This window comes from Rhinatrema bivittatum, chromosome 1, assembly GCF_901001135.1.
Source record: "Rhinatrema bivittatum chromosome 1, aRhiBiv1.1, whole genome shotgun sequence".
Classification (NCBI taxonomy): Eukaryota; Metazoa; Chordata; class Amphibia; order Gymnophiona; family Rhinatrematidae; genus Rhinatrema; species Rhinatrema bivittatum.
The window spans coordinates 405332917-405354207 of NC_042615.1; the positions used below are offsets into that span (position 1 = coordinate 405332917).

Below are 21291 nucleotides of genomic sequence, written 5' to 3' on the forward strand. Positions count from 1 at the left end.
AATAGTTAACTTCGCTCCAATTTCCCAAGCAAAAACTAACTGATTCCTTTCAGCCACCAGCAAGGTGATCCTCTCCTCTCAATGCTCCCATTATTGGTTTTGTCTCATCGTTTTGTTATAATTGTTTTTATGAATATTCTTATTGTACCCCACCCCGAATATGGAGAGGCAGATAAAAAAATACTTTTAAATAAATAAACATTTCTCACAATTCTCTAGCTACAAGATTCATGAAGTCTTCATTTTCTTCCTCCAATAAGAGCCAGCAACCACATGAAACTTAAACATAATTCTTGACCAACTCATGAAACTATATTTTGAGCTTTTAGTGGCAGGTGACCTCATGGTTTTTTGTAAAAGGTTTTATTTTTAATAGCTGTTCACCCTTCATATACTCAGGTTTACAAAGACAGTAGTAAGAACCAATCTAAAACTTTTGCCTAAAGTAGTTTCTCACAGGACAAGCAGGATGGTAGTTCTAACATATGGGTGACATCATCAGGATGGAGCCCAATCACGGAAAACTTCTGTCAAAGTTTCCAGAACTTTGATTGGCCCCTACTGGGCATGCCCAGCATGACACCAACCCTGCAGCCAGCAGGGGTCCCTCTTCAGTCTTCTTTTTTCCGCGCAGCAGTAGCCTCGTGGTTTAGGAGCTCTGAAGAGATTCCTGACAGGAATTTTCCTCACTGAGTTAAACTTAAATTGCCCCACAGGGGTTCCTCCTCTAACTTTTCTCAGGCCGCGGTACTCCGGAAAGTTTTACACTGTTATTCGTCGATTACAGTCGAGTTTGTCCCTCGCGGCCTACTGGCCGTCGATTGTACCGCGGCTCGATTTTTCTATGGCCATGGCGTCGGGGTTTCATTGGTGCCCAGACTGTACTCGCACCATGTCCATCACAGACCCTCATGGAGTCTGTGTAATGTGTTTAGGCCATGAGCATGATGTCCTGACTTGCACCAAATGTGCCCTCATGACACTAAAAGGTCGCAAAGCCAGAATGGAGAAGATGGGACTCCTTTTCCGTGCTCACACCCCGACGCCATCCATCGCATCGACGTCATCTGAACCGGCACATCGAAGTCGCACCAGCATCGACAACCATCCGGTGACCGCCCGCCATCGACATCGTCACGGCCATCGACTCCCATTTCTCCCCCTCAAGATCGAGGGGATCGTAGGGAGAAACATTGGACCGTCAAGGGAGCGAAATCATCGACCTTGCCACCGTCCGAGCCACCATCGAAGAAGCCCCGTCCAGGAACGGCACCGACCACTCCTGCGACTGGGACATCGAGGCAACCCTCACCCGATCGGGGTTTGGGAGTCGTGATTCCGCCTTTAAAGGTGGTCCCTCCGACTGTGCCTCAGCCTCCTTCTTCAGTCACTAAGCCGGGGCTGATTGCCCCAGGTCTCTGGGAAGAACTGGACCAGCTGGCCAGGAGGCCATCGACAAGGCAATGCAACAACTCCAGGTTCCTCCGGCACCAAGAGTGGGAACCGGTCACCGACCCGATTCCAGCAGCGCTGGCACCGCTGCTATCCCGGATGGAAGTGCTCATGACTGCCCTTCCACCGGTGATTCCCGGGTCTCCGATGGCTCCGGTGCGCTCCCCGAATACAGCTTCATCGGGAGGAGAAACACAGTTCTGCATTCCTCCTTCGGGGGTATTGCCTCAGCCATCGATGCCATGTCGTCCCTCGCCACCGATTCATTCATCGGGGGCGATACGCACATCGGCGCCATCAATGCCGGCACCGATACCCTCCCACGGTGCCCCCGGTGATTCCTCCGATTTTCTCGGAGCCTCAGCCGGGCCCTTCAGGTATCCAACCCCCCTCTCGTCCTACAGGTCAGCCTGCTGATCCTTATGACACCTGGGGTGATGATACTTCTACAGACACCGATGACTTACCTTCACCTCCCTCTCCTACTGAAAGTAGAAAGCGTTCTCCTCCAGAGGACCTTTCTTTCAGTAATTTTGTGAAGGAAATGTTGGAATTGGTTCCTTTTCAGCTTCAGACGGAGCAAGATGATAGGCACCAGATGATGGAGCTTCTCCAGTTCCTGGATGCCCCTAAAGTAATCACTTCTATTCCCATTCATCAAGTTCTTCTTGACCTCCTCAAAAAGAACTGGGAAAACCCTGGATCCATTGCTCCAGTACACAGAAAGGCTGACACTACCTATCTGGTACAGTCAGCCCCTGGCTTTCAAAAATCTCAGCGTGACCATCACTCAGTTGTTGTAGAATCAGCTCAAAAGAAAGCAAAAAGGACAAAGCCTCACTCTTCTACCCCTCCTGTCAAGGAGCACAAGTTCCTAGACAATATTGGTCGACGAGTGTTCCAAGGGGCCATGCTCATCGCCAGAATTGCTTCTTACCAGCTGTACAATACCCAATACAACAGGGTCATTTTCAAGCAAATACAGGGCTTCTCTAAAACCCTGCCTGACCAATTCCAAGAACATCTTCAAATCCTTGTCAACAAGGGGTTTGAGGCAGGAAAACATAAGATAAGAACAGCTTACGATATCTTCAACACCTCCACTAGAGTGTCTGCAACTGCCATTTCGGCAAGACACTGGGCCTGGCTCAAGTCTTCTGACCTTCGCCCAGAAGTACAAGACAGGCTCTCTGATCTGTTCGGTGAGCAGATTCAGCAAATAGTGGCTGAATTAAAAGACCATCATGAGACCCTCAAACAGCTCTCATCGATACCTTCTGACTTCCCTTCAAGAAGGACTCTAAAGTCATTCTTCCGCCCAAGGAAGTACTATCCTCCACCAACAAGGACCCGAGTTACGAGGCCTTATCAAAAATCTCAGCCTCGCCAGCCCTGGAAGCAAAAGCCGCAAGCAGCTTCCCAGCCGGGGCCTGCTTCAGGTTTTTGACTTTCCCTTGGAGAGCAGCAGCCTGATTGCTCTGCCAGGCATACCAGTGGGAGGTCGATTGTGCCACTTTCACGGCATGTCACAACCGACCAATGGGTGCTAGCAATCATTGCTCAGGGTTACCACCTAAACTTTCTTGCTCTTCCACTGGACTCACCACCTCTACAAGCGTGGAGAGTAACCAACCACTCTGTCCTTCTGAAGCAGGAGGTTTCCCTTCTTCTCCAGTTAAGAGCAATAGAACCCATCCCTCTTTCGCAACAAGGTTTAAGTTTCTATTCCCGGTACTTTTTGATCCCCAAAAAATCCGAGGGGCTTCGTCCAATCCTGGACCTACGTGCCCTCAACAAGTACCTCCAGCGAGAAAAGTTCAAGATGGTAAACTTGGGCTCGCTTCTACCTCTTCTACAAAGAGGAGACTGGCTCTGCTCTCTGGACCTCCAGGATGCATACACCCACAATGCTCCCACCCCTTCCGCCTCCTTCTTTCGTACCTGCAATTTTATAGACCTAAAGATTAAGCTATGATCTAAACTTGCTACATTCGTTCCTATGTTAAACTGTGCTATGTTACACTTACTATGTTACAATTTATTATGTTAATCATATGCTTTTGCTCTCTACTCTCCCACCCTGTAAATCCCCTGTTCATTGTAACTTTATCTTCCTAGTTAATCGGTTACCCCTTGTTTCAGTGTAAACCGGTACGATAAGACACTAGTCTTGAGTATCGGTATATCAAAAGTATTTAAATAAATAAATAAATTGCGATATCTCCAGCTCATCGCAAGTACCTCAGGTTTTTAGTAGGCCCAAAGCACTATCAATACCGAGTGCTTCCATTCGGCCTAGCATTGGCACCACGAGTCTTTACCAAATGTCTCGTAGTTGTCGCAGCCTTTCTCAGGAAAGAAGGTATTCATGTCTACCCCTATCTAGACGACTGGTTAATCAGGGCCCCAACCCAGCAAGCTGCTCGATCGTCCCTGGATTTGACCCTACACACTCTAATTTCTCTAGGATTTCTTGTCAATTGCGAAAAATCCTATTTAGTCCCATCTCAAACCTTGTCGTTCATTGGGGCAGACTTGGACACCTTACAGGCAAAAGCCTTTCTACCTCAACAACGAGTGCAAACCCTCGTGTCCCTCGCTCACCAGTTGCAGTCTCAGTATACAGCAACAGCTCGGCAATTCCTTGTCCTTCTCGGACACATGGCGTCCTCAGTCCATCTCACATCAATGGCCCGCCTGGCCATTGATGTGAGGAGGACTGAGGTCACAATGGATTCTAGCGACTCAGCCTCTGTCAACCATTGTCCACATCACCGACGCACTCCGTCTGTCTCTCGCCTGGTGGAAAGATCAGAACAATCTCCTCCAGGGACTGCCTTTTCACCTACCAGATTCTCAACTCATTCTCACCACCGATGCTTCCAACCTCGGGTGGGGAGCTCATGTGAACGATCTACAGTCACAAGGATTTTGGTCTCCAGAGGAAGCCAAACACCAGATTCAGACAGACAACTAGGTGGCCATGTGGAACATCAACAAGCAGGGAGGCACAGGTTCCTTGCTTCTGTGTCAGGAAGCTGCGCAAATTTGGGCGGAAGCGCTCTCCCACTCCATGTACCTCAGGGCCACCTATTTGCCGGGAGTGCACAATGTATTGGCAGACAAACTGAGTCGTGTCTTCCAACCGCACGAGTGGTCTCTCAATCCCTCGGTAGCGACCTCTCTCTTCCAGCAATGGCGTCATCCCTAAATAGACCTCTTTGCGTCCCCTCAGAACCACAAAGTGAACAATTACTGCTCCCTCATTCGGAGCGAGCACTCTCAGCCCAGAGATGCATTCTCCCTCTTGTGGGCAACCGGTCTGCTTTATGTATTCCCTCCACTTCCTCTTCTCTCGAAGACTCTCGTGAAGCTCCGTCAGGACAAGGGAACCATGATCCCGATAGCACCTCACTGGCCACGCCAAGTGTGGTTTCCCATACTCTAGGATCTCTCCATCCGCAGGCACATTCCCTTGGGAATGCACCCGCTTCTGATCACTCAGAACAACGGATGTTTACGCCATCCCAATCTTCAGGCCTTGTCCCTGACGGCATGGATGTTGAAAAGTTAATCCTTCAACCACTTAACCTTTCAGATTCAGTTTCTCGTGTCCTGATTGCTTCACGGAAGCCTTCCACAAGAAAGTCTTATTCCTTGTTCCTATAAATGGAAAAGGTATACATCATGGTGTTCTTCACAATCCCTTGATCCCTTTTCCTGTCGAATCCCAAGGTTTTTGGACTATCTCTGGCACTTATTGGAATCAGGTCTAAAGACCTCTTCCATCAGAATGCATGTCAGTGCGGTAGCTGCCTTCCATAAAGGTGTCGGGGATGTCCCTATATCGGTACAACCCCTCGTAACATGTTTTCTTAAAGGCTTGCTCCATATCAAGCCACCTTTACGTCCTCCAGCCCCTTCTTGGGACCTTAATCTGGTTGTCGGGCGGCTCATGAAACCACCATTCGAACCTCTTCACTCCTGTGACCTAAAATATCTCACATGGAAAGTGATTTTCCTTTTGGCTATCACTTCAGCTCGCAGGGTTAGTGAGTTACAGGGCCCTAGTTACCTATCCGCCTTACACTAAACTCCTGCAGGACCGGGCGGTACTCCACACTCACCCTAAGTTTTTGCCTAAGGTAGTTTCGGAGTTTCACGTTAAGCAATCCATCATACTACCTATCTTCTTTCCCAGGCCCCACTCCAACTCAGGGGAACAGGCTCTGCATACCCTTGACTGTAAACAGGCTCTAGTGTTCTACATAGACCGTACAGTTGCCCACAGGAACATAGACCGTACAGTTGCCCACAGGAAGAGCACTCAGTTATTCGTCTCTTTCCATCCTAACAAATTACCTGTGGGTAAGCAGACTCTCTCCTCCTGGTTGGCGGACTGCATATCTTTTTGCTACCAGCAAGCAGGCATTCCTTTTCAAGATCGTGATAAAGTACATTCTGTGAGGGCCATGGCGACTTCAGTAGCACACCTACAATCGGTGCCGCTTCCTGATATTTGCAGGGCTGCCACCTGGAGTTCTCTCCACACTTTCGCAGCCCACTATTGCTTGGACAAAGCCGGAAGACAGGATTCCATCTTCGGCCAGTCTGTCCTGCGTAACCTGTTTCCAACGTGACGTACCAACACCCTTCCACATGCCCGGTGGGGTTCAGGATGCCCTCTACCAAATTCCACCCCAGTTGTTGTGCCTGTTGCACGCCGTTGGGTACATTTGGTGCATGTTCGGACATCCTCAGCTCGGTACTCACCCATATGTGAGGACTACATCCTGCTTGTCCTGTGAGAAAGCAAATGTTGCTTACCTGTAACAGGTGTTCTCACAGGACAGCAGGATGTTAGTCCTCATGAAAACTGCCCGCCGCCCCGTGGTGTTGGGTTCGTAACGTTTTGTTTTATTTTTCGGCACTGCCTGTGGCTATCAAATAAGACTGAAGGGGGACCCATGCTGGCTGCAGGGTTGGTGCCATGCTGGGCATGCCCAATAGGGGCCAGTCAAAGTTCTGGAAACTTTGACAGAAGTTTTCCGTGATTGGGCTCCATCCTGATGATGTCACCCATATGTGAGGACTAACATCCTGCTGTCTTGTGAGACCACCTGTTACAGGTAAGCAACATTTGCTTTCTCAAGTTCATTTAAATCTGTCCATTATTCTGATAATCTTTCCACATGCCAATAAAGGCAAGCAAACTCTTCATATGTTGATTGCAGACGGACATCATTGTTCGATTTAGAAAGATCAAAGCCTTAATTAGAAATCTACTCAACTTTAATCATGTAAAACAAGGAGTTTGTCATCAAGCAAACTTTCCAAATGGGTTTCAGAGTGTTTCTTACTGCTCTGCTCAGTCAGGACAACCATTTAAATACAAAGTAAAGGTGCATTGAGTCAGTTACATCAGGTTCCTTAGCTCACCTTAGTTTTCCATCCATTGAGGGAATAATGAAAAGCCTACCACCTGGTCTTCCATCCGTACCTTCATTAAATATTGCTTCCTTGAAGACACTGCTCATCAAAATAGCAGTTTTGTCCAGGCAGTCCTAAAAAGCTTATTTAACTTCCCTATACGTACCTGTCCAGACCATGGGTTGAGCCTCCTTTCCAGCAGGTGGAGACAGAATAAAACGGAAAGGGTATCCTACATGAGGACAGAGCCTATCCTGTAACCCTTCAGTATTTGTCTGTCTCCAGCAGGTGCATCAGCTCACCCTTCGGTCTCCTGATCTCGGCTAGTTACCCGGCTGTCTTTCTTCTTTTCCTTGGATCAAGCAAATACTTCTTTATAGGAGTTAAATTGGCTCTTTCTTAAAAAAAAAAAAAAATTGAGTCTTTTTTTTTTCTATGCAGGGGACGGCTCAGTCTCCTGGCTCTTGCCGGACTCAGGGGGGCTTCGCCCCTTGTGCGGCGCATAGCCTGAGTCCGTGTGCTTCCAGGTGTGGGGACCGAGTCTGGTGGTCCAGTTCTCGTCTCCCCGTCCTCTGGCTGCCGAGGGGGCTTAGAGCCCCAATGCTGTGCTCAGTTTTTACAAGAAAAAAAGAAAAGTATTAAAGTTTTCAAAGTTCTTTATTTAACTTTTTTACAGCACTCACAGAATATTTTTGACTTTTTTATTCTTTTGGTTCTACGTGGGCCAGACAGGCAGGCAGGAGTCAGCAGGTCTCTCCCCTGCTTCACTCCTGCCGGCGGGCTGCCAATCATCTTTATTTTTAGCTTTTTTTTTTTTCTCTCAGAGCGGCTTCAGTTTCACAATGTGAAACTGAGTGCGGTACACCACCCGAAACATTGATCATACATTTGCTGTACGTCTGATGAAATTCACTGTGTGGAGTTCCACCGAGAATTTGAAGTGTTCAAGCCCCTGAGGCAGCGGCCAACGAGCTGCGAAACTCGGCCTGAGTCGGGCAATTATTGAGCACATCTCTGTTCTAATAAATACTGAAATAAGACTGAGGCATCTATTGTGTTTTTGTTTTCCTGACGGCTATCATAGATCGCCTACCTCTTTGTTTTCTTGTACCACGGATCAGTCCAGACGCCCTTCCCTGTTTGGTTTTCTCTTCTGTCCTCTCGAAGCTTGTTCTTGCAGATTCACAGTTTTTCATACTTCATTCTTTGCAAAAACACTGAGCAATTACACCAGAAGCCTTGGTTGTTCCAGTACCAAGTATATGCAAGAGCGTTTAGTCATACCATGTTTTCTTACATTGTTCTACAGTTGCTCATTTGAGCGTTATGGTTACTTGCTTGATCCTATTCTGGTTTTGTTGTTTTCTGCTTTGACAATGGTTATACTGAAGGGTTACAGGATAGGCTCTGTCCTCATGTAGGACACCCTTTCAGTTTTAGTCTGTCTCCACCTGCTGGAAAGGAGGCTCAACCCACAGTCTGGACTGATCCGTGGTACTTCAGTAACGAAAATTAACAGGTAAGAACTAATTTTCCTATTTCTTCAGCGTTCCTCCTAACATCTGTCTTTTCTGGGTTGTATATTCAACTGCCTGTATACATGTACTATTCATATAATCCTTAGGTTGGAAGTCCCTACTTGTATGTCTGATTATGTTCTGTTTGTCTACAGAGAGAGAAAATTTGCTTACCTGTAACAGATATTCTCTGTGGACAGCAAGTCAAATCAGCCATACATTCTCACCCTCCTCACCATAGAGTTGAAGGCTAGCTTGTGAATATACTGAAGAGATTCGCATGGCAGCTGTGTAGGAAACCTCATGCTCAAAAAGACTTCTAGGTTTTTCTGAGCTCTGAGAGAGAAAGAAATTTTGGATTCAGAGACAACCAACATGAACCATGACTTCTTTACAGTCTTGGGGTACTGATGCTCAGACATTAAGAGAAAAACACAAGACTACTTCTGTGGCCAAGTCTATAAGCACAGCAAGTCAAGCAAAAATGATTGATACATGAGGGTAACTTGCACTCCACAAATACTACCATGGGAAGCTTGCTGGGCAGACTGGATAAGAACATAAGAAATTGCCATGCTGGGTCAGACCAAGGGTCTATCAAGCTCAGCATCCTGTTTCCAACAGAGGCCAAACCAGGCCACAAGAACCTTGCAATTACCCAAACACCATTGGTCCTTTTCTGCCATCATTTCTATGTTTCTATGAGAGAGCATTTTCCGAGTCAGCACCATTGGATGTCGTCAGCCACTTGGCTGGCTGATGTATCATGCTGTCTATGGAGATCACCTGTTATAGGTAAACAACTTTGCTTTTTTGTGAGTTCAGTATATGAACACACAAAAAAAAAGAAACCCAACTGATGTTCTGACTTGAGTTTGTAGATAATTTGTAATATCGTAGTGAAGTTATATATCACTACTAACTTTTTTTTTATTCCTGTCAATAGGAGAGGATTTTGTGAATTCTTACTTTCCCCTTTGTTCATGTGTGGTTTCTTTTTTCCCTAGATCTTGGGATATGAGTAAGTTCCTGAATATACAGTGCCTCATCAGCCACATCAAGTATCCCCGCTTTGCAAAAAAATGGATCAACATACGTAAATCATATGGGAATTTTTACAAGGTCTGTATTCATTTGCATTTCTTAGATTAGTTAAGAACTAAGCTGTTCTTTCAAAAGGTTGTTTAACATCTGTTCCTCTGAAGCTGTAATTATGGATTTTTAAAATTTATTTTTGTTTATGATCAGATGCTTTTGGAGGAGGGAAAAATGCCATATTTGTTTATAAACAGTTGATATTCTTCCTTTTTCCAAGATGGTCTCAAGGCAGATTACAATCAAAGTTAAACCAAACTTAGCTGATATTATTCTGAACCACTTTGATGTTTTACTTAAAGGCAGTCTATTAAATAACACCACTAACTGTTGCAGTGACATTTTATTTTTCAGTTGGAAAAAAGCAATTTGAACAAAAAGGTATAGGGTATTTGTACAAATGAAGGTAAGTAAGATTCAGGTCTATCCAGTAAAGTGCGGCCGCGTTTACCCCGCTCCTAACCCGCGTTCTACTCACTTTCCGGCCGCGTTAGCCCTTCCTGCGATCCACAACCCCCTTTAACCTACCCTTACCGCGTCCTAAAATCCCCGGGCAACCCCTTCTGCACGCGGCATGTATATTGCATGTAAATGAGCGAATTAGCTATTCCCTAGCATCCAGTAACCCGCGCCCCGACTATCGCTATTTTACCCTGCCGTTTAACCTGCTAACTTACCGCCTACCCTTACCCCTGCGTTAGAGGCAGGGGTAAGGGTAGGCGGCAAGCTTTCCCCCAGCCCCCGCTCACCTGCCCTGGCCGCGTCCATGGATGCTGGTCTCTGGGGCAGCCCCAGTCCTCTCCCCTCCTCCCAAAGCGCAAAAAAAAAGCGAAAAAAAAATTGCGAGAGAGAGGGGAGAGGACGGGCAATCCTACGCTCGGCGACTTACTTTTGCAGCCCCCCCTGGCAGTGTAAAGCGGCTTCCCCCGTGCCAGTCCCCTCTCCCCTCCTCTCGAAGCAGGGTGCGAAAAGCAGCCTTGCTCCAGGAGGAGGGAAGAAGGGACTGGCAGTGTAAAGCGGCGAAGCGACTAACTTTTTGCAGCCCCCTCCGGACATCGGACGACCTCTCCTGCCTCCAGCTGCTCGCGAAGATGGACGCCTGCACGGCCGCTGAAGACGTGACGTCACGTGCCGTGACGCCACGTCTTCAGCGGCCGTGCAAGCGTCCATCTTCGCGAGCAGCTGGAGGCAGGAGAGGTCGTCCGATGTCCGGAGGGGGCTGCAAAAAGTTAGTTGCTTCGCACTGCCAGTCCCTTCTTCCCTCCTCCTGGAGCAAGGCAGCTTTTCCCGCCCTGCTTCGGGAGGAGGGGAGAGGGGACTGGCAATCCCGACTTCCTGGTATCTGTCATTTCAAATGACATTTGAAATGACAGATACCAGCGTGGCCGTGAAGCGTTAGGCCCGCGCACCCAGGATACTGTATAGGCGCTCTATACAGTAAAATGGGTTGCGCAGGCCTAACGCTTCACGGACGCTTCTTAGACGCAGCTTGCATTTGCAAGCTATTTACATACAGGATAGAGCGGTAGGTGAGCTGCACTGTGCGTGCGGCAACCGCGGGTGCGCCGGGCACTAACGCAGCTCTTCCTACCGCTCGTTACTGGATAGACCTGTTTGTGAGTAGTTCTGGGTTGTAGAAGTCCAAATAGTTGAGGTGAGGTAGATTGAGAATAAATAGCTAGATAATGGAAGTAAATAGAGGATCTGTTTGGTGGGTAGAGAGCAAAAATATAGAGATTTGCATTTCTAATTAGGCAGATACCTAGTTCAGGCAAAGAATACGGAGTACAAAAGTTTAGTGGTATCTGAGTCTGAATGATCTGATTACCAGAACCTAGAACTGAAACTCTCTGCTGAGGAACCTAGGAGAAAGTCTGGCCGAACAGCTAAACCTTAATTTTTTTTTCTTTTTAAAGCAAGGTAACATGGCTCAAAGCGAAAGAGTTAGCTATACTGTGTTCCAATTTTTTGGGGCATACCAGCTGAAAGCCCCAAGTCTTGTACAAGTTATTCTCACAGGACAAGCAGGATGGTAGTCCTCACAAATGGGTGACATCGAGGATGGAGCCCTGTACGGAAAACTTTTCTGTCAAAGTTTCAACAAGCTTTGACTGACACTGGCACACTGGGTGCACTGAGCATGCCCAGCCTGCAATTATCCCTGTGAGCCACAGGTGTCTCCCTCAGTCTTCTTTTTTCCGCTCTGCAGTCAGCATAGCGGTTGGAGCTCTGTGAGGATTTTTTAACTAATTACCTCATGGAAACACTTAACTTTTCACTTCAAAAAACACTTTTCCCTGCACAGGTCTCCCTCCGCGTACGTTTTTACGACGCTCGGTGAGTACTAATTCTTATTTTTCGGTCGGTTCCTGTCACTATCTTAAGGCTGTTAACTGACTGAAGCCTTCCCTTCCCCCATTTTTCAGTTAACTTTAAACAGCTTGCGAGTGTCTCTGTGACACTCTGCTTGCTTATGCTAGTGGGGTAGGGATTTTTTCCTTAACTTTAGGACCTCTGTAGCTTCAAGTCCTTCGTTCCCTGGTACCCTCACGCAGTCGATACCTATCACTACACGGGTACCCTCCTAAACCGCCCTGGGCTTTTATATGTCATCAGCGCCCCTCCCCCCACGGTGCCCTGATGCCTTTATCCATGTTTTTTTGCTTTTCAGTGCTACCAGGCTTTTTTCCTCCTACGCACTGTTTTTTTCCCTTGGGCTTCCTCGGTGCCGTCCCTACCCGGATGCATGCCATTGACGCACACGCTGTTAGTCACTGCCATGCATACTCGGGTCGCCGCCACCGTTGCCCGAGACACTTTTTAACGATCCCAGGGTCACTTCATCGATGCCACCCCCTTTTTGGGGATGCCATCGATGCCCCATCCTCCCCACCGATGTCCGGCCCTTTTCCGTCGGTGGGCATCGGTGCCACATCGATTTCGTCGGTGGGCATCGATGCCGGATGGTCCCCATCAGTGGACATCAGTGCCGGATGGTCCCCATCAATGGACATCGGTGCCGGATGGCTTGTCCATCGATGGACATCGGTGCCGGATGGCTTGTCCATCGATGGACATCGGTGCCGGATGATTTGTCCGTCGATGGCATCGGTGCCGGATGGCTTGTCCGTCGGTGGCATCGGTGCCAGGTCCTTTTGCATCGATGGACACCGATGCCCAGGTGTTTCATCCATGGGCATCTATGTTAGAATGCATCCATCGAGGGCAGTCGATGCCAGGCTGCTCCCATCGGTGAAATTCGATGCCCAGGTGGGTCCCATCGGTGGGTATCCATGCCGGCTCGATTCCGTGGATGGGCGTTGATGCCAATGCCAGCCTTATGGCTGGCATCGATGCCCATGCCGATTCCAGGACTGGCGTTGATGCCGGGATGGAATTCATCGACTGGGAGATCCATGCCATCGATTCCATACGTGTCCATATCGATGCCACCGACACACGTGTCTGGGGCACCGATGCCATGTACACTTGGAAATCTGAGTCTGTCCAAATCGATACCGTCAACGTCTGTGGCCCTATAGTTGATGCCCGTGGCCATGCCACAAACGGCATAAATGCCCGCCTCCATGCATCGATGCCCTCGACACCTCCGTTTTCCTTCGGTGTCCTTGACGCCCTATTGATTCGACTTCGACTCAGTCGATGCCGGTATCTTTTTCAATAACGGCAATGTTTTTCGATTATTCGATTCCACATCGTTTCAAAGATACCTATGCCACTGCTGTCAGTGCCCGTCACTGTCATCATTCTCCTGGCCAGTCATCGACGATTTTTCATACCCATTTTGATGATATCCTCGAAGCCCCTTAGGTTGCCTTCAATATCGTCAATACCGACATAGCACCGCCACATAATACCCTCGCCTCCTCACATTGCTCCACGCTTTGGGTTCTTTTTTAAGCCCCGTATTAGCTTAAGACACTCCATTGTGTCAGGAGCAGAGCAGGCGTGCTGACAGTTCGTCATCGATCGCCTTCCAGGACGACGAGGGCTTCCATCTCGGCGCTGGGGAAAGACCGGGCCGAGCACCGTGGCACCCATCATCGCCGACATCGTGATCGTCCGCCGCTGACGCCATCCAGCACATCGGTGCCATCCTTCTCCAGGCTGGACAACGCTCGGGCAGAGCGACATCACCACTGCCATCAGCACTGTTCCTACAGTTTTGGCAGTCCTTGGTGATCCAGAACTTCCGGATCCAGGTCCGACGGCTTCTGCATTGGCGTCACGACACATCGAGCCGCTGTGACAAGGGAAGGGAACATGAGTTCCGTTAGGGCTCCTCTGTTCCTGGGGTGCCCCACCGTCAAGTGGTGTGGGACTATGGCCATCTGTTACACTTAGCAGTCTAAACGCCACTCACGCCTGGCCTGTCTCCTCTGTACCTGTGCCACCATACCGGGTTTCAGAGCGAGATGGACGTTTACGTCCCCGGCCTTACCCTCGAGGACTCCGGAGACCGTCGGAGTCAACAATCTTCACCGGCTCGTCTTGCGGCGATCCACGTCTGATGGTAAGTACCCGCTTCGGCGGCATTCCCATAGAGTTGTGTTCTCCCATTCGGACCGTGGTTCGAAAAGTTCTGGGTCATGTGCCTTTTAGAACTGTATTAGTGTCACATATCGCTATGTTAGCCACAATATCAGGAGAACCCCTCTATCTTCTTGGGATTGCAGCAGGGCTTCTTCTCTTGTCAGTAACAAGTCCCTGTGCCGACCAATGCTCTGACTCTTGGTTCCCTCCCAACCAAGGTCCAGCTGCATTGGCTGATCTGCTAAACATGAGATTCAGCAACCATTGCCCCATGTACAAGTCCACCTTGAGGCCTGGCCACAGGTCTCAGTGTCTCCTTGTACAGCATACAGAAATGCGGGTACCACTTACCGCTCACACACCTGCAGGAGCTTACATGATATCCTCCATTGGGACACCTCCTGGTCTCCCATCTGGTCAGATATCAGAGCGGCCACCCCACCTTGTACCAAAGTCCCGGTACACTCCCCCAGGCGCTACGAAGTGCAGAGGGGAGAAGGGAGGGGGGTTGGGGAGTTTTAATTGCACTATTCTTTCTTTTAACAGAAAATAGTTACTCTCCGCACATCCTGGACCTAAGAAAATCCAACTTTCTTTAGACGTCACAGGTACAATGGTATCTTTGGTTACCATCACTCCATACTGCAGTAAGTACATTATTTTAATGTTTCTATGTGCTTTATGGTGAGTCAACATTACAACCCCAAGCTCTGCCGCTGGCACCAGCTTCGGTAAGTGAACTGTCTCTTGCATCACTGTTGGTGAATGCTGTTTTCTCTGCGGAGTGTAACATCATTCACTTTCCTTGCATAGACTACTGCTAACCACTTTCAGTACATGCAAGGAGCTCTCACTTTTTTCAGGTCTCACTATACATTTACTAACTGGGATTACTGTCACTGCCATAAATCCCTTCTGTAACACTTCTGGACACCACAGTCTTAAGACCCTCTTGTCCAGCATGCGCACAGACATTCTGATACATTGTTATATGTCCCTGCGCATATTTTCCATAACCTCAGCCTTTCAACTTTTCATGGTTGGGCTATGGGGTTTCTTCCCACTATGCATTTTTCTCATAATTCAAAACTGCTATGGGTTATATTCAGTGACATTCTATACTCAATGGACCTAAGTGGTTTCATTGCTTTCGTCCCTGATTCTTATCCCAGTTCGAACTAGGACCTAGTCTCCTTCGACTCATGCTCGCAATTCCTTAGGGTTATAAAGTTTCTCCTGAAAGCTTTCAACCCATTATGCATCTATTGCACTCCAGCATAGTTTCTCATAAACTTCCTGGACGTTGCGCCCATGAGTTATGCCCTTATGCCTTCCAATACTGCTTTTGCAACAATTCTTTGTGCATACAGACAGACAGCATAGGGACAATGTGCTTTCCAACTCATAAGCACGCATTACCTCTTAGCTGCTCTACTAGACAGCTGCGCAGCTCTACCCTTGGCCCTTGTTCACTTCATGCGTCCTTGGGCCACATATCTAAGAGATTTAATGAACGCTCTATCAGACCTTCTCCACGTAGGTTCTATCCTCTCGAATGGTCTCAATTACATGTGTACAGGGCAAATCTTTTAACGCTGAGTTTAACTAAACTTTCCTCGGCGTCTGCATCATTCCATACGATGCACAGGTTCTGCTCCCTGCACATGTTTCCTATGCGTTCCCTTAGATGCCTTTTCTTCCATCAAAGGCCTCTTCAATATATCTCTTCTGCTGCCTCTCGTAGCCAGCATTCTTCTAATGTTGAACTGGGATGGGGTTCAGTATTCTTTTCCCCACTCCCTGACTGAGATCAGTATGCTTCCCATACTTCTCAATCCATCATATCAGTAACCTTTTATTCCCTCACCAGTTAGTCCCAAATCATAGACTTACTGATGTTCTTAGGTTCTGGTAGCGTCACATAACCTTCTAAACATAAATCTTGCCGTTTAATATGGCAGGCTTTACCTCCTGACGCTTAAAAAAAAAAAAAAAGAGGTATTACCCCTTTTACTTTTCCACCATTTTTTCTTACTCCCTCGGATTCTGTTCTCCAGACATCCTCCACATAGATACACCTTTCTCTTAGGAGGTGTATCGTTTTGGGAGTTGGGTTCCCGTTTTCGGTAATCCTCTCTGAGTCGGCTTACCATGGATTATCCACTGATCAAGCCGCCTCTATTTCTCTAATCACGGAATGAACATATATATTCTCCTTATAAGTCTCATACATTCTACGTTTGAGCCTTTCCATTCCTCTCTTCCACAGTTTGGCAAGGGAACTTCTTTCCCTCTTAATGTCATTCCTGCCAGCAGGGTCCGTGAGTTATGCACTCTTTCCATACTCACCTGACTCCGTTCCTCTGCCACTGAGTAGTTCTACGCATTCAACTTTCTATCCTTTTCAGGTAGATGTTGTATCTCCTTTCCTCAGGAAATACTCTATTAATTTTTCCTAACCTCTCTCTCTTGCCCTAGGGAGAGAGTGGGTTTTCCACATTCCTGGACAGTAATGCTGCGCTTACATTCTATCTACATTGCACTGCATTCCATGTGAATTCCACTTGACTCTTTCCTTCATGCAAGGGTCAAGCTGCTACTTCCAGTGGCCACACAGACCTAATCCTTCTGATTAAGTGGTCTATATTTCCTTTCCTACCAACAAGCAGACATTTCACTACAACACTGTGGGTATCCACATACTGTTGTGTCCGTCTTAGCCTTAACAGCTTCCCTTTGGTTACTGCTGCTTGTACTTTTTTATCAGGTTGCAGCCTGGAGTCCTCTCCATACCTTCGCAGCCTATTATTGCTTACATTTGACTAGCCGGCATGCTCCATGTTTGGCCAGTCCGCCTACTCTTATTTTTTTCAATTCACTACCCAACATCCTTCCACGAACCCATTATGGTGTTGCGGATGCCCTCCGTTCCCATTTCCACCTCAGTCGTTACGCCTTTGCGCATCTGCGGTGTATCTGGTGCATTCCCGGGCATCCTCAGCTCGGTACTCACCCATTTGTGAGGACTACCATCCTGCTTGTCCTGTGAGAAAGCAAATGTTGCTTACCTGATGTAACAGGTGTTCTCACGGGACAGCAGGATGTTAGTCCTCACGAAACCCGCCCCGCCACCCCGCGGAGTTGGGTCTGTATACTTTTATTTTAGTTTCGCTTGCGCTTTTTAGCTATAAGACGAGACTGAGGGAGACACCTGTGGCTCACAGGGATAATTGCGGGCTGGGCATGCTCAGTGCACCCAGTGTGCCAGTGTCAGTCAAAGCTTGTTGAAACTTTGACAGAAAAGTTTTCCGTACAGGGCTCCATCCTCGATGTCACCCATTTGTGAGGACTAACATCCTGCTGTCCCGTGAGAACACCTGTTACATCAGGTAAGCAACATTTGCTATCTGGCAGAAACCAGGGGAAGGGAGGAAAAGAGGGCCATCGAGGAATATTAAGGGTAAATGTAAATAGGTTATTTTCTCAGAGGAAAAGCAGGATGGCAGTCCTCACATGAGTGACATCATCCGATGGCGACCAGCACATAAAACTTAGTCAAAGTTCAAGAAGCTTTAACATAAGCTTCTTTGCTCCAGCATGCAGTATACCATGTGTTCACACAAGGTCCCCTTAGTCTTCTTTTCCGCACAGCCCAGTCTCTTGTGACAAAGTTTAGCCTTATTTCACTTCACCCCCCCCCCCCCCCCCCCCCCCCCCCCGCTTCTTCCGAAGTTTTTTCTTTGCATTTTCAGATAATTCTGATGTCGGGATCGCGGATCCTTCAGGATTTCTCTTATCTCTAAGTAGTTTTTTGACATTTTGGTAAGTTTCCTTTGGAGTCTATCTCCCCCCCCCCCCCCCCCCCTCGGCGGCAGTGCACTCTGTGCCCAACGGCCGCCACCATCAAATCACACGAGGATCATGTCTATCACAGTCCACCGTGATAGATGCTCTGTGAGCGTTACATGACATCCAGGGTTGCAGCAAGTGCGCCAAGATGACCCCAGAGGACGCCGGGCCTGGCTCGACAAGATGGACCAGCTCTTCGGGCCAGGGAAATCTGATCCATCGGTATCTACATCAGAGGCATCAACATCAAGGGACCTCTGAGTCCCTTGATGTTGAGACTGATGGTCACCAGGCTATTATCAGCGGTGCTGTCTGCTCCTCTTGCATCAACAGCTTCCAGGGATGCCAGAGACAGGCCATCACCTGCCTCTTCCAGGTCGAAGGCATTGGGATCATCATCTTTGACCTTGGTACCGAGAAAGGACCAATCTGAGCATTGAGGAAAGCTAAAGAAGCATTGGTATCAGTCCCTGTCGATGTACAGTGCTGGGCATGGGAATGCACCAGCTTCAGCTGTGATGCCTCCAAAGTGACTCCTTGTTGAGGATCACCAGTTCTCCATTGTTCCCAGGGTTTCACCAAAGCCTCCGCTGGTCCCAGTGTCTGCCACCAATCCTCTAGGTTCTGTAGAGGATTTCAGATGGTTCCAAGGTCCCAGCCAGCTGGTAGGCCGCAGCAACGGCCCATCACACTGATGTCCTTCGTGGCAGACATCAGCTCGGCACATGTTAACTATTGGGCCACAAGGCCACCACAGTTCGCTACTCCCTGGGCATGCATATATATATGCAAAGACCTTATGATCTCGGTGGCTTCAGGCCACTCGGGATCTACAGGACTGCATCTGAATTACTCCATCCCTCCGAGACTCGTCGTCCTGGTGGTGATGCCTTCTCTCCCCTATTCCAGGTTAGAAATTTATCTTCCAAATTCCTTGAGTTCAAAATGTCCTAATCACGGATGCGTCCACCTCTAGTCATTGGTCCGCCCAGGATCATCTCTGTCAAATCAACTTCTTGGCACTCCGGGCAATCCGGTATGTTCTGTGGGCTTTCAGAGATCGGCTGTCCAACATAATGTGTTAATCCAGACAAACAGCCAAGCAGCTATATACTACATCAACAAGCAGGGAGGTACTAGCTCTTACCTCCTGGGTCAAGGCGGTCTAGATATGGTCCTGGGCCTCTCCCATGGGATGGGGCTCAAAACCACATATCTGGCCGGTTTAGAGAGAGGGATAGCAGACAGACTGAGTTGCTCCTTCAAACCCCACGAATGTCTGTGGACCAAAGGATAACAAATCAGATCTTCTGCCTCTGGGGAAACCCTGAGGTTGATTTGTTCACAGCTCCTTGGAACAGGAAGGCTGCTCAGTTCTGCTCTATGTACAGTAAAGATTTCAAGCTAGCCATAGAGGCTTTTGCCCTTCATTGGGGCCAGAGTCTCCTGTACATGTATTCTCCAGTTCCACTAGTGGCGAAGACTTTGAAGCTCAAGGAGGACAAGGGGACTGTAATCCTCGTAGCCCTCATTGGCCGAGGCAAGTCAGGTTTCCACTCCTTTGAGAGTTGTCCATCCAGAAACAGATCAGACTGGGGACTTCTCAGATCTCATCACACAGTATTGGGGCAAGTTTCGATATCTCAAACTTCAAGCCCTATTGCTCACAACTTGAATATTGTGACCCAGGGTAAGGGTATTTTTCAAGCCTGTAGTTTCTGTATAGGGATCCCTAGCAGCTTGGTTTGTTCTGTCTTGGTGTTTAAGGCCTGGTTAAATATTTGTAGTGTTGCCTTTTCATAGGTAGGGTTGTTACCATTCCAGTTTCTGTCTCCATATTTGTAATTTGTGGTCTTTCAGTACTTGAAGGTCGATTCTATGTGTGTGACTGAGGTGAGATATTTTAATAGCATGTAGGCATGTGTATCAATATTTGTTGTGTTTTCTCAAAAGGACATTTGGTGGTGGTAAATTTCAGTTTTGTTTTGTTTTTTTTTTTTTATAAGCAGGGCTATTTCGCCTGGTAGGAGAGCATGTTTATGTTGCTGTTACTGAGATGACACCAGAAATATATTTTTTGTATGGTAAATTGAACAGGGAATGTCCTAGTTCTATTGTGTACCCATTGTTGGGGGTCAGGGCAGTTCCTGTAGATACAGAGTATATGTTTACATTTAGCCTCGAGACAATCATGTGTTCAGTGTGTCCCGACAGAAAAAGGTTGAGAATCACTGCTCTATATCATATGTGCCAGATGAATACTAATGGAATTGGTTTTGAGACCAGCTTTGGAGAGATGTAGAAGGTATTCAAGCAGTTTTTGTGTAGCGTAGGAGAAAGTACTTAGAGCCTTTTGCTCACACCACACTGAAACATCCTCTACTTCAGTCCATAAGTGAGAGGCAGGCCCTGCCTCTCACTAGCTCATTTTATTCAGATATGTTATTCCTGACAAAGATATTCTTCAACCTCTTCCTCCCCCCATTGGCCCTGCCCTCCCCTCCCCTGCAAAACATTTCATCTGACTAGAGAACCACCAGTCTCCAAGGCCCCTGTTGTAATCTGCTTATTAACCTCCCTTCATTTTCCCCCCTGCTATAATCCTTTTGCCAATCTCCCACTAACATTCCCTACCTTCCCTCTCCTCCCCCTGCCATAGAAGTAACCCCGATTACTTCAGAGAAGACTGTGGTCCTCACTAAGTAATGTGCTATTTTAAACTGTTCAGTTTCTCCCTTTTTACTTTAATTAAATAAACACTGTTAGCAGTCTGTATTTATTATTTAAATAACCACTATGTTAGCAGTTTGTATTTATTGCCCCAGATCCCAGGTTAATGTTACCCCTGTTCTGTGTAATGGTTTTCCAAATAAGTTGTTTTGCTGTAAACCGATGTGCTATGTATCTTACATGAATGTTGGTATAAAAAAGTTCTAAATAAATAAGACTTTCTGGTGGAAAGCTTTCTAGAAGCCAAGAGGACACAAGACATCTGGGGAGACGGAGGACTTGTAGAATCAACCTCTCAATATTCAGGGAGGTGACTGGTGTGTATGTGAGAGAGAGAGACTGGCCAGGAAGGTGATTAACTAGTCATTGCAATCACAAAACTAAAATATTCTCTCTTAAAATAAAAGAATGTTTTTAAAACATACAGTATACTTTGATACATCCTCACATATGAAAACAAACACTAAGTGGATAGATCTTGGGTTTCTAGCAGGGGCTATTGGACATGAGCTCCCAGTGAGCTTTGGAGCAATTTCTTGCAATAGATTATGTTCTGTTAGTTTGCGTCTTTTCTATTTGAGTTCTGTGCCTTCAATGCCAGTGTCCCCTAAGTGTTGAATCAGAAGTTGATAGTGTAAAAGGTGGCAGAAAGGCCTCTAAGGAC

General features: G+C 47.6%; 1 protein-coding gene across 5 annotated transcripts in view; it reads left to right on the top strand.

The window, feature by feature from the left end:
- ERI1 (exoribonuclease 1) overlaps positions 1–21291 on the top strand; it is a 308911-nt gene that overhangs the window by 237623 nt on the left and 49997 nt on the right. For 4 of the 5 annotated variants that reach the window (XM_029602203.1, XM_029602176.1, XM_029602167.1 and 1 more), the window contains one exon: positions 9407–9521. In XM_029602203.1, coding sequence (XP_029458063.1) covers positions 9407–9521 — 115 coding nt within the window. Of the gene's footprint in view, positions 1–9406; positions 9522–9848; positions 9901–21291 lie in introns of all 5 variants that reach the window. The other variant, XM_029602185.1, reaches the window with a different exon arrangement.